Below are 13,969 nucleotides of genomic sequence, written 5' to 3'. Positions count from 1 at the left end.
CTCAATGTGGCTTACATAGTACCGTAGAGGCGTTCGCCATCTCCGGTAGAGAGACAGATACAAAAAGTTAACAGTTTCTTTTGCTGTATTCGGGTATTCTCCAGTTGTGGGGTGGGGGTGTATTTTTTTCTTAAATTTATTAGCAGGTATAGAATTACTTACAACTCTATTAAATATATTCTTTTTATCTCTTCTCATCTGGCTACCTGGCGGTGGGAACTAACTCTCTCCTTCATGCTAGATGCCCTAGTAATATTAATTGGGGTTTACAGGTTAGCCTTGCGGCTTTTTCCTTTCTTTTGTAGGACTGTAATTGCCTTAATCTCTCTTATACTCTTGGAATGTTCTTAATTTTGAGGACTGTAGTCACACTTCAGTTGATTTTTTTTTTAATATTAATCTTCAAAGTAGTTGATATCTGGATGGTTCTTTTCTGTACAAGTTGCTATGCTTGTTTACGCATTTGAAATTTATTAAAAAAAAAAAAAACCAAAATCAAAAGGAAGGAAAGGTTTTCACTAGGGAGAACTATGGAGACAGAGAGAAGGGGGGGGGGGGGGCTTTCATGCCAGGGACTTACTCTACGACAGAACAGCTGGTGAGGGATCCTTTGCTTGCTTAGGAGAATAGTGGGAAAGAGTCGGAAAAAGTAAACGAGATTGTTGTGAAAGCTCTTTCTGTTCCTCCTGCCATGTGCCTGAAGCCTCATCTTCAGTTACATAGTAACATAGTAACACAGTAGATGACGGCAGAAAAAGACCTGCACGGTCCATCCAGTCTGCCCAACAAGATAACTCATATTTGCTGCTTTTTGTGTATACCCTACTTTGATTTGTACCTATGCTCTTCAGGTCACAGACCGTATAAGTCTGCCCCGCACTATCCCCGCCTCCCAACCACCAGCCCCACCTCCCACCCACCGGCTCTGGCACAGGCACAGACCGTATAAGTCTGCCCAGCACTATCCTCACCTCCCCAGCCCTGCCTCCCAACCCCGGCTCTGGCACAGACCGTACAAGTCTGTCCTGCCTCCCAACCCCGGCTCTGGCACAGACCGTGCAAGTCTGTCCAGCACTATCCCCGCCTCCCAACCACCAGTCCCGCTTCCCACCACCGGCTCTGGCACAGACCGTATAAGTCTGCCCAGCCCTATCCCCGCCTCCCAACCACCAGCCCCGCCTCCCGATCTTGACTAAGCTCCTGAGGATCCATTCCTTCGGCACAGGAATCCTTTATGCTTATCCCACGCATGTTTGAATTCCGTTACCGTTTTCATTTCCACCACCTCAGTTGTGCACCAGGGATAAATTGCACTATTTTAATAATTAATGAAAATGTCTTTTTGTGGCGGAGTTCATCGAGAACATGGTGACATTTTTCTTCCGGTTCTTGCTTTGTTGATATCTGACACCCAAAAGGTTTCTGCGTCTTATTGTCTTGATGGAATGAAGAGAAGGACTACAGATCCCAGAATGCTTTAGGAATAAAGGTTAGAGGAACAGGACAGACACAGGTTACAAGCACATTGGTGTTGGTGAGGCCCTGGGTTCTGCGGTGGACGTTAATGTATACAGATGGGTCAATTGGAGGCTGCTTGACGTCAGTCATAGTCTCCCCAGTGCCGAATTCAACCTGAACTCAAAGAGGATACAAATAGACATCTCGGAACTTAAGAATGACACGCTACTGAGGGGTCAAGGCGAGGACATGCAGCAGCTGGTCACACTTAACATCACATTTACAGCTATTATAAATAATATCACATATCAAAGCCTGGAAAGGCGGTCAGGAGCGGAGCTATTTCTGGCCTGTGTTAGAAACTGGGAGCTCTGTACTCAGTTGTGTCTGTCATCATGATTACCTCTGTTTTAATATAATCTTCTAAATTCTTTGCCAAGCATTCAAAACCTGGTACCCAATCCCATAGCCTTTAGTGTTACTTCTAACCACCCCTCATCCCCAAGGCCAGGCTTCAGTTCCACCTGCAGGATCAGAAGTCCAGTTGCTCCACAGAAATGGACAGGGGAATTTTAGGAAGACGGACAGTGGGTAAGGGGGGTGGGTGGAGGAGTCATAGCACTGGCCCCGCTGATCATAGTGAGAACTTCCAGTTAGAAAGGACAGTTTGTTCTAAGTTCTTGCTATGGCGCCATCCTCAGGTGACAGTCAGATCTTGATCAACTTCTGAGAGGAAGGAAAGATGAGGAAGTGGGAGGGAATAAATTCTTCCCTGGCTTTATGTTTAAACGGTTTATTGAGTTTTCACACAAATCAAAACAATACAGTTTTGTGCACAAATAACAGCATTGTGACGAAACAACCCAAATCTATTCCAGACCAATCTACTACATTTTTCAAACTCCCTTCTCCCCTCCCCCTTTCCCTTCCATCCCCTCCCCTAACCCCTCCTCCTTCCCCCAAACCACCCCCCGTCATCCAACTCATAGAATAACAATTATATACACGGGAATATCATTTCACATCACATATCTAGAGATAATACAGTCTCGATGTCTACCAATAAATGCCTACCATTGAAACCCTATAACTCCCTCCCTCCCTCCCATACACAGAAGAAAAAGAAAAATTCCCCTCAGCAATGCCCTTGGGAGCTTGTGATCTGATAGCCCCCAAAGGCGGTGAGAAAGAACAAACAATCCCCATTATCCCCAACCCCCTCCCTATGGCACCTCTCACACCCTGGCTTTAAAAAATAAAATACGGGGGGGGGGGGGGGGGGTGGAAATCACGTGATACCATGCTGGTGAGCAGATGCTAATTTGCAGAGCTTCTGCCCTCCCTCCCATTCAGTACTTCATTGCAGCTACGATATCTCACTGATTGCTTTTAGAAATAGAGAGATCCTTCCGTCCTAAGATCTGATTCTTCTTTGGAGGGTTATTTTGTGGCGCTGAGTAAGGAGCCCTTAACTACTACTACTACTACTACTTATCATTTCTAAAGCGCTACTAGACGTACGCAGCGCTGTACACTTGAACATGAAGAGACAGTCCCTGCTCACATGACAGCTAAACCTCCATGGAGGATGACGGAGCGGAACAAGGCGCTTAAGGGAAAGATAGCGGACGTGCAGGCCCTGATCAGCTCCTCAGTTACTTGCACGTGGTCAACCAAAATTATGGCGGAGGTAACAGCAGCAGTGGAAGCCCCCTTGACAAAAAGCTGCATGCCCTGTACGATAGGGCAGAAGCCTGATGGCTTTCACTTAGTTTTAGACCATCTGCAGCAGTGCGTGAGTAATGTGGAAGACACCGTGGTGGTGGAAGCAATTCTGCTGGAGGAGATGCGCAGGCGGCTGGTAAAGTTGGAGGCCAAGGCTGACGACCTAGAGAACCGCTCCCATTGCAATAATCTGTGCCTCATTTGGCTTTTATTTGTAACCCTGGGTCTTCTTTGCCTTCCCTTATGGATGTTCTTGTGGAATTTGGAGATTTCTCTGGATTTCGTTTTAAAATCTGAGGTCCTACCGATTAATGTGGATGTGGCGGCTTGAGGGGTGCTGGATTGTCCTTTGCGAAGAGCTTTTGATTCCTTCACCTATTCAATTTTGTGCAGCTCCCAACATATTTTGCTTGTTCTCTTTTACTACAAGCAAATTGCAACAATCGTCTAGTTTTCCGTTATCTTTGATGGGACTTATAAATGTTTTTCCTATGGTCATTTTCCCCAAAGGGTTGTATTATTTGCAAACCCTTCCTCTATATCTTACCTCAAAAGATTTGGATTCTCTCAGTAGACTAGCTTTTGTTTGGGGGGGGGGGGGGGCTTGAATCAAATTTCAATTTTTGGTGGGTAATTGGCATGGGGGGGGGGGGGGCTTAGGCTTGCCAGATTTCAAGTTATATAATATGGCCTGCATGTTGCAGCATTTGTGTGATTGGCTTACTTGAGGGGCCAATTACACCCCATAGTCTATGGGTATAGTGGAGAAGAAGTGTATTTTGCAGAATTGGACTAAGTCTGCTGCTCCGCACTATTGGCATTGGAGGAATAGACTCCATGCATTGCTCTTGCTGGAGCTTAGAGCCACGCAACTAACCTTTAAAACTCGACGTCAATTTTATGCAGTTTGGGGGCAGTATATTCACTCTTTGGCCCCTTGAGCTCGTAGTCATGTTTTAAATCTGTTGGGTGCTCTGGTTGGTGCTCCAGGTTGAGGACTTTCCTGTTTTTTTTTTGTATTGTGTATAACTTGCATTTTCTTAGGTAGAGGGTCATAAGAGTACAGACCCTTACAGCTACAAGCTTAGCTGAAATTGGGTGGCGGAGCAGGTGGGGGGAAGAGGGGGTGGTGGTTGGGAGGCGAGGATAGGGGAGGGCAGACTTATACGGTCTGTACCAGAGCCGGTGATGGGAGGCGGGACTGGTGGTTGGGAGGCGGGAAATACTGCTGGGCAGACTTATATGGTCTGTGCCCTGAAAAGGACAGGTACAAATTCAAGGTAAGGTATACACATATGAGTTTGTCTTGGGCAGACTGGATGGAACATGCAGGTCTTTTTCTGCCGTCATCTATTGGTAGTAGGGTGATTTCTTTTTATTTTATAATCATTTAACTATTCTGTTCTTTATCTTTGGTTAGGTTGGGGGAGGGTTGGGAGGGAGGAAGGGTTTCAGCCCTTAATGTCAAAATGATTGATGATGGACTGTTTTGCTTGGACATTTGCATTTTTGTTTGGTTTAGTTCCTGTATTTCTTTGTTGTTTGTTTGAATCGTCATCAATAAAAATTGTTGAACAGTAAAAATAAAATACAATTCCGTTGAACCTATAACTTGAAGTACTTTTTTTTTTGGGGGGGGGGGGGAGAGGGGTGCTACTGTTGGGTTCGTTATGATTGTGGGATCCGATCACCATGAAGAATCAACATGTGCGGTCTGGTCCGATTGTTCTGTATTTTCTTGGATGGGATTGGGGTGGGGGAGGTGTGAAACTTGCCACATTGTATCAGGGCCACCAAGAGTCAGAGCTGGGCCCAGGGCAGGGCTGCCTCCGCTGGCCCCCCCACTCAGGACACAGCAGCCAAGCACCCACCCCCCCCCCAACCAGGACATAGTTGCTGAGCCCCTTGACCCACACTAAGGATGCAGCCACCAGGCCCAACATTGACGCAGATGCCACTGCTGCCCCTCACTCACTCTCAGATCCAGATTCCGGGCCCCCCTTGGAGACTGGGGAGGAGCAGATACACGGACTCACTGACATGGGGGAACCCCCGCCCCCTATGTCAGTGCGTCTGCTCTTCCCCGGCTGGTGCTGTAGTCTGTCTCTCACCTGCTCCAGTGCACCAGGACCGGTTCCCAATTAGAGCAGGAGAGTGACAGACCCCAGGGAATTTTGCTCCCCCTACCCCCCTCTCGGTGGCCCTGTATTGTATTGTTCTATTTTTAGTGCCTATTTTCGTATTGTGTAGTTTAATAAAGATCTATATATTAAAAAAATACAATTGGAAATTATATATTTTTTTGTTTATGGCAGTAGGACAAAGTGGGTATATAGTAGTTGGAATTTTGTGTTTTTGGCTGATTGCTCTTTGTGTGAAAGGACTGTTTCCTATTTTTTAATGCCGTTCTTTTCAATTAGATATTATCTATCCTTTATTTTAGATACATCGCTTTGACTTATGTGTTAAAAAAAGCGATTAATCAAGATACAATAAACATATATCTCCTACGCTGTTGGCAATGTTGGTTTTGCATCTACTGGAAAGATCATGCAAACTCTCCACCCGCCTCCGTCATGGCTCAGCTGTTTTCCCTTTTTTAGTGTATTTCTAGGTTTCCTTGTTTTCATACAAGTGTAGTTTATTCTTTTATTGACAAGGAGAACGAGGGAGGAGGGAGGCTGCACCTTTCATTACAGCCTTGCTTTTAACAGTCTTCCCCACAGTGGTCTCTGAAGGCGCCCGTGAAATATTTATACTTTATGCGAGTCAGTGTGACGCCTGCATGATGTCCTAATGTGGATCAGGTTTACTCAGATGAGTAAAGGCAGGAAGGGCTTTCCAAAACCTTAAACACTAATATCCCTTCCCCCCAAAATGAAGCACAATTCAGAACGAAAACCAGGAGCTCACAAATTTTGCATTAACTGAGTGCACAATCGTACAGCATCCTCTGGATTCTATAAACTTGTGCACTGAAATTCATGCCTAGAGTGCACACTCAAGATAACACACACACAACTTTATTTAATAATTGGCTCCTAATTGGAGTTAACAGCCAATTACTGGCTTAAATTAATGTTAATTGGCACCAATTATCATTTGCACTTGCAATTGCCTTTAGTTTCTATTTTACTGTAGAAGTTGTATGCGATGATTCCATTCCATGCAATTTTTAGGGGCTGAGAATGATAAAACTTACTGAAAGCCGCTTGACGGTATAATTCCCACGGGTCCAGTGCAATCTCAATATCTCACTGCATGCAAATCTAGCTCATGAATATTCATTGTAGATATCCTAAAAACTTGACTGGCTGGGGTGCCTCCAGGACCACGTCTGGGAACCACTGCTTAATATTACAGCACTGCACGGGGTTAATTTGCATACGTCCAGGTTCACCTGAAATCCAGACTGGTTCTCTGCCTGACGACCACTCTATAACTTAACCCATTTTATACTTTTGCTGTTCTGTCTTTCAGTAACTTCCCTTTCATGCGCCGCCATCGCCGGTCCAGCCCCAGCCCTGTGATCTTGAGGCAACAGGAGGAACAGGCGCGAGCAAAAGAGGCGGCGAATACAGTGGACATCACCCAGGTTCTGAGCAAGCTAGACCGTAGGAGTCAGCTCAAAACGGGAGGCTTAGAAACACCATTTTCCAAAACTTTCCTGGGCATTTGGAATTTCAGTCTTAGGAATCTGGGGGTCGATATTACCAGGGGCGATGAGCATCTTATTAGTTGCTGCAGAGATTATTCCTGGATATTCAGTGCTTGGCTACGTCCAGGCATCGGCATTGAATATCTGAGCTAATGTGGCAGGCTCTCTCATGTGTGGTTCAGTGCGCTACTTAGCACTTAACCACCTAAGTGACACCACATAAAGATAGAACTGACTTTTATGTGGTCCAATTTGGCCACTGAACTTAGATGGTTTAGCGGTGAATATCGGCATTTAAACACATACATGCTGACTCCACCCCCAGACCGCCTACAAAATAGCCGGCTTTGAATTTAGCGGTCTGGGGTGATGATCAGTGGCACTAACTGGTTAAGTGCCGCTGAGAAGGAGGGACGGGGGAGGAGAGGAGGCAAGATTCTCCTGGGCCCGGCCTCCAAGGGGGGGGGGGCTCGGTGCCAGGGTCTGTCTCTCTCCTGCTCCTGACGGGATCCGGGTGATCGCGTCCCGACAGGAGCAGGAGAGAGAAAACTCTGGAACCGGGCCCCCCCCCACTCAGAGTCTGGGGAGGAGCAGACACAGGGCTTCGTGGCCTCTGGTTTGGCTGGCGGGGGTCCCCAAATGTTTGGTTAAATTTATGGGTAATAAATATGTTTTCTTTGAACAGGAGCATCTTAAAACATTTTTAGAGGTGAAAAAGCTATCCGTTAAGCCAAAAGAGTAAAAGAAGGACAACTGACTGCACGTACAACGTGCGGGGCATCACACTCGTGGAGACAGAGCGAGGCCTTGCACTGGAAGAGGGGGACCTCAGCTGGCGGGGGTTGGGCTCCCCCACCGGCGGGGATGCCCGCCGGCGGCGGCGGAGGAGGGTTGGCGGCGGGAGGGGGGTCGAGAGGGTCGTTGGCAGGGGGGGCCAGGGCAAAATCCACGGGGGCCCATGCCCCGTGGCCCCACGTAGCTACGCCCCTGGTTAGCACACTTATGCCAGTCAGTGGCAGGTGTGAATAGGTGGGCATAAGTGCAGCTTGCGGTGGGCATAAGTTACAGTGTTCTATAATTTATGTGCGTAAATTATGGGAGGTGGTGGAGAGGAAAACGGTAATGGAATTCAAACATGCATGGGATAAACATAAAGGAATCCTGTTCCGAGGGAATGGATCCTGAGAAGCTTAGCCGAGATTGGGTGGCAGAGCCGGTGGTGGGAGGCGGGGCTGGTGGTTGGGAGGCGGGGATAGTGCTGGGCAGACTTATACGGTCTGTGCCAGAGCCGGTGGTGGGAGGCGGAGCTGGTGGTTGGGAGGCGGGGATAGTGCTGGGCAGACTTATACGGTCTGTGCCCTGAAAAAGACAGATACAAATCAAGGTAAGGTATACACAAGAAGTAGCACATATGAGTTTATCTTGTTGGGCAGACTGGATGGACCGTGCAGGTCTTTTTCTGCCGTCATCTAATATGTAATATGACTGATTATTTAAAGAAATATAATGGGAATATAGGCCAGGCCATTTGCTACAATTTGTTTCATTAGTTACTTTTTGATCTCCTATTATCTTAATCCCCCCCCCCCCCCTCTTATTTTAGTGGTCTAAAGAATTGAAGAATTTGATTTAAAATATATTTTTCTTTAACTTGTTACTTTATTAATTTGTATTCAATATTTTTCAATGTTTTTGCAATACATGTTTATCGTGTAAAGATTGTTAAAATTTTATAAATAAAATTTAAAAAAAAATAAAAATAAAAATTCAGTAACGCATGATTTAGCATGCGTAAACAGGAAAAATATCGCAAAATGCTTTATCGTGGTTGTGCAGAAGCCTAGGTTATCGTGTGTTAACCTAGTGTTAAATGCCTCAGACAGTTCTATTTGCTGCCAGTCAGCAGCCTGGACTCTTTTTCTCTGCCTCATGTCTCCCTTGCCTGACAGGTTTTGCTCTTGTTTTTAAAGTATCTCCTCTCCTTTCCCTACAGCTGTGCCATTTTACAGCTCCTGTGCCCCACTTGACTGTGTATACTGGTGCCAGCATTCCTCCATCTCCTTCAAGCTGCCTCCTAGCCTGCCATGCCCCAAACAACTTTTCTTCTCCGTCTCCTGGACATGTCACCCTGCCAAACAGCGCTGCCTGCCCCTCACCTATTAACGTAGCCATAGACAGCACCCCAGTCGTGGAGAGGAAGTGGGAAGGAAACGGTACGAGTTCAAGCCAGCTTCCATCCACTGCCGAAAGCACAGACATCTCGGTGGAATCCAGCTCCAGCACGTGCGGCCAGCTCTGCATGCCTGTGGATGCTAGACCGTCGCCAAAGTCCCGGATGACTTTGTCTTTTAGCAAGCTCTTGAAACGAGGATGCGCCAGCTCTCCAGTCTTCGCAACGCTTTCGCCAAAGTGCCCTACTGTGAACCATGGGAAGGTTCAGCCGTTAAATGACCGAGAGCAGCAACTGCAGCAGACATCCAAAAGAGTGTCGAAGTAAGACTTCCCTTTCCAGCATACTGTGCAAAACGTCATGGGTCTCAAATTTCCTGCAAGTTAAGTTCTTGGATTGATCGGTTTTAACATTTTATAGACTGTGTGAGAGTCCAATCTCAGCGTGTTCTAGCTGAGTTTTAGTGAAACCACCTGGCCAGTCAGGCTTTCAGGATATCCATAATGAATATGCATGAGATAGATTTGCATGCACTGCCTTCTTGGTATGCAAATCTTTCTCGGTCATATTCATTGTGGACATCCTGAAAACCCGACAGGTCAAATGGTCCCTGGGGACTGGGTTGAAAATCATTGCCTTAGTCCACCTGGGAATGCCACAGAGTCAACATTCCTAGTGTCTGCAAAGGAGGGGGCCCCCACCTTTGCTCAATAGTGACTCCTACTGGTGGAAGCGAGGCTGCATGCATATTGAGTTACAAAGGGAGTTATGGTCTGTGGCTCCTGGTCAAGGACCATCACTGCAATAGGTGGTGCTAGGGTGAGCTATAAAATAAGGGAAAAATATCCCAGGTAGCAGCAAAGAAAGGCCCATGGTCAAAGAGAGGTTGGGTCAACTTGAACCTAAAAAGAATCTAGTGGGGCAAAGGTAGAATACAAACATTTCCCTGTTGGTTTGCTTTTTATTTTTCATACTGACTGTTTTGTAAGTTTGATAGCACCCTTCATTGCGTCTGTTGATGTAATGGATATTGAATTCTTGGATCTTACTGAGGGGTTCTCAACCCAGCCCTTGTAGAACACACCCAGCCAGTCAGGTTTTCAGGACACCCACGAAGCATATGCATGAGAAAGAAACGGAGGCAGTGCATGCAAATTTAGTACATGCATATTTATTGTTGTTCAGAAGGAATGGATCCTCAGGAGCTTAACCGAGATTGGATAGCAGAGCCGGTAGTGGGAGGCGAGGCTGGAGGTTGGGAGGCGGGGATAGTGCTGGGCAGACTTATACGGTCTGTGCCAGAGCCGGTGGTTGGGAGGCGGGGCTGGTGGTTGGGAGGCGGGGATAGTGCTGGGCAGACTTATACGGTCTGTGCCAGAGCCGGTGGTTGGGAGGCGGGGCTGGTGGTTGGGAGGCGGGGATAGTGCTGGACAGACTTATACGGTCTGTGCCCTGAAGAGCACAGGTACAAATCAAAGTAGGGTATACACAAAAAGAAGCACACATGAGTTGTCTTGTTGGGCAGACTGGATGGACCGTGCTGGTCTTTTTTCTGCCGTCATCTACTATGTTACTATGTTACTATATTTTGAAGTCAGATTGGCAAATCTACTGTGATATATATTAGTGATTTGTCATCTTATATATTTACCATATATACTTTCAAGAAAGAGACATTACTACTCTTTAATACATTGAAATGAATCCTCCAAACTCACTCACAATACTCAATGAAAATAAAATGCCAGTTGACTCACCCAGACCCAGGTAATTCAAGGGCTGCAGTTTCCGAAGACACTGGAGAGTTGATCTTGCATTCTCTACTCCTCTGTCAATACATTCTGAGAGGTTTATAGTAAGAAAAAAAAAAACAACCTTATACTGGATATTTGAAAACCAAGACCATCTAATCGTAGACCATGCTAGATGTTCCACCAAGTCTCTCAAGGGGGTCTCGCCAGTAATAAGATATTGAACTCTGAATACAAAAGGGTCAATGTTCAGTGGGAGATTTAGCCCACATGTTTTCACTGGTAGCTCAAGGTGAGATATATATATATTTTGTAGGTCTCCCAGTTTGGCAGATTTGACAGCCTATATAGAAGGCCAAGGCAGAGGTTCCCAAACCTGGTCCTGGAGGCATCTCGGCCAGTCAGGTATTCAGAATATCCACAATGAATATTCATGTGAAAGGTTTGCATGCACTGCCTCCACTACATGCAAATCTCTCTCTTGAATTGGGCCAAAGGGAAAATTCTGTAACAGTTGCCAAAAGTTGGGTACAAGTGCTAATTCTATAATGACACAAGGGTGCCTAGATTTTGTTATATTTATTTGGATTTTGTTCACACCTTTTTCAGTAGTGAGTTACATTCAGGTACACTGGATATTTCTCTGTCCCAGGAGGGCTCACAATCTAAGTTTGTACCTGAGGCAATGGAAGGTTAAGTGACTTGTCCAAGATCACAAGGAGAAGCAGTGGGTTTGAACTGGCCACCTCTGGATTGCAAGACTGGTGCTCTAACCACTAGGCCACTCCTCCACTCCACACTGTCCCGCCCTCGCGGAAATAGGAAGTTACATCAGAGGGCAGGACATAGTGAGGGAAGGGCTGACGTGACGAGGCAACCTGCCTCACAGCAGAGCAGACGCGAGGCGCCCCAGAGACTTTCTTCAAAGGCTGGATGCCGGCCGGGTGGCAGGAGAAGAGGGTCATCCGCCGACGGAGCTGGTTATATAGAATACTAGTATAAGTTGGCATTTATATGCCAACATTTAGGCTAGCCTACATACCCCATGTCAATAGCAGGCATAAATGCACGTGCCTAAGTGTGATACCTTAGTATGTAATTTACAGCAGTGTTCTCAACCCTGTCCTAGAGGCTCACCTTTCCAGGATTACCACAATGAATATGCATGAGAGAGATTTGTATATAATGGGTCTCTACAATATGCAAATTTGTCTCATGCATATTCATTCTGGTAACCATGAAAACCTGACTGGCTAGGTGTGCCAGAGAATGTGGTAAAAGGAGTTAGCTTAGCGGGGTTTAAAAAAGGTTTGGCTAACTTCCTAAAAGAAAAGTCCGTAAGCCATTATTAAGATGGACTTGGGGAAAATCCACTGCTTATTTCTAGGATAAGCTACATAAAATGTATTGTACTGTTTTGGGATCCAGGTACTTGTAATCTGGATTGGCCACTGTTGGAAACAGGATGCTGGGCTTGATGGACCTTCGGTCTGTCCCAGTATGGCAACGCTTATGTTCTTAAGTGACCTGTGTAAATGTGGCTTGGGAGAAGAGCCAAGCGTTTGCCTGATTCCTGAAGTGGAGATATGCATAAGAGGAGAAGGTTACTGGTTAGAGCAGTGGGCTAAGAAATAGGATTCAAAACCTGCTACTGATCCTTCTGATCTTGGGGAAGTCACTTCACCCTCCAATGCTTCAAGCACCAATTTATCCTGTAAGCACTCTGGAGAAAGTGCGGAGTGGAGGAGTGGCCTAGTGGTTAGGGTGGTGGACTTTGATCCTGAGGAACTGAGTTCGATTCCAACTTCAGGCACAGGCAGCTCCTTGTGACTCTGGGCAAGTCACTTAACCCTCCATTGCCCCATGTAAGCCGCATTGAGCCTGCCATGAGTGGGAAAGCACGGGGTACAAATGTAACAAAAATAAAATAGATACTATTGGAGATTCTACATGGAATGTTGCTATTCCACTAGCAACATTCCATGTAGAAGGCTGCGCAGGCTTCTGCTTCTGTGAGTCTGATGTCCTGCGCAGAAGCCTGCGCGGCCACACATTGGTGATCTGCAAGGGTCGACTTCTACATGGAATGTTGCTAGTGGAATAGCAACATTTCATGTAGAATCTCAAATAGTAGCAACAGTGGAAGAGGAGTGGCCTAGTGGTTAGGGTGGTGGACTTTGGTCCTGGGGAACTGAGGAACTGAGTTCGATTCCCACTTCAGGCACAGGCAGCTCCTTGTGACTCTGGGCAAGTCGCTTAACCCTCCATTGCCCCATGTAAGCCGCATTGAGCCTGCCATGAGTGGGAAAGGGCAGGGTAGAAATGTAACAAAAAACAGAGGAAGCCTACTGTACCTGAATGTAACTCACCTTGAGCTATTGGCGGACAGGGCCGGACTAAATCCAAAAATATGCAGATGTAAATGTAGTTATTTACTTGTTATTGTTTCACACCATGTTTCATCCAGCTGACGAGTTTTCACTTTGAAACCCAGCTTTTTCCAGATAAAAGTGGACATTCCTCTGGAGTGTCGAATCTATCCAATCGACTCAGAGGAGGAAGAGGCGGATGGCGAACATATTTTTAAAGACTCGGGGAAGGAAGTAATCTGCCCTTGGGAGAATCTCACAGAGGAAGGGAAGGCTGGCTAGCAACGAGCAGCCCAGGAACTGATAGAGAGAGAAGCTTTCTTTCCAGATTTATACACTGATTCAGCCTATGAACACGAAGGTCAGGAAGGTAGTATTTTCACCTGAGGGAAGCACAGAACACACTGGTAATGAATTAATAAATTTTGTGACAGTCATGAGTCAGTCTCTCTGTTATGAATTGGCTTCCCCTTTCCTGAACGTCTTTGGAAAATTCTATTCTATCTGGGTCTTGTATACCGACCGTTGGTCCTAACAAGATTCACAGCGGTTCACAAGAGAGAAATCCTAACCAATAAGGAGAAGATTTACAAAACAAAAAAACTTGCTAATATAGGCCTAAACCTAACATTCGTATAAACGAGTCTTTAACGTCTTCCTGAACAACATATAAGAAGCTTTTGTTTTCATATTCATAGGTGACGCGTTCCAATGACGTGCCCTCCGAAAAGGAAATGACTTTTTCTATTATTGATTTTAATCTAATATTTTTTTTTTATTGTGGGATAGCCTAATGTTAAAGTCAGATAATAACAAAGGTTTCTCCTAGAAGGGATGT

General features: G+C 46.0%; 1 protein-coding gene across 1 annotated transcript in view; it reads left to right on the top strand.

Annotated features, from left to right (window-relative positions):
- The window catches only part of RGS9 (regulator of G protein signaling 9), a 141,854-nt gene extending 128,328 nt beyond the window's left edge, over positions 1–13,526 (top strand). The window contains 3 exon segments of the mRNA XM_030206520.1: positions 6,664–6,778; positions 8,835–9,334; positions 13,257–13,526. Of these exon segments, the coding sequence (XP_030062380.1) occupies positions 6,664–6,778; positions 8,835–9,334; positions 13,257–13,413 (772 nt within the window). The 3' untranslated portion in view covers positions 13,414–13,526.
- Positions 13,527–13,969: the final 443 nt, after the last annotated feature.

This window comes from Microcaecilia unicolor, chromosome 6, assembly GCF_901765095.1.
Source record: "Microcaecilia unicolor chromosome 6, aMicUni1.1, whole genome shotgun sequence".
Taxonomy (NCBI): domain Eukaryota; kingdom Metazoa; phylum Chordata; class Amphibia; order Gymnophiona; family Siphonopidae; genus Microcaecilia; species Microcaecilia unicolor.
Note: the sequence above shows the minus strand (reverse complement) of the source record. Positions and strands in the feature narration are given on the sequence as shown.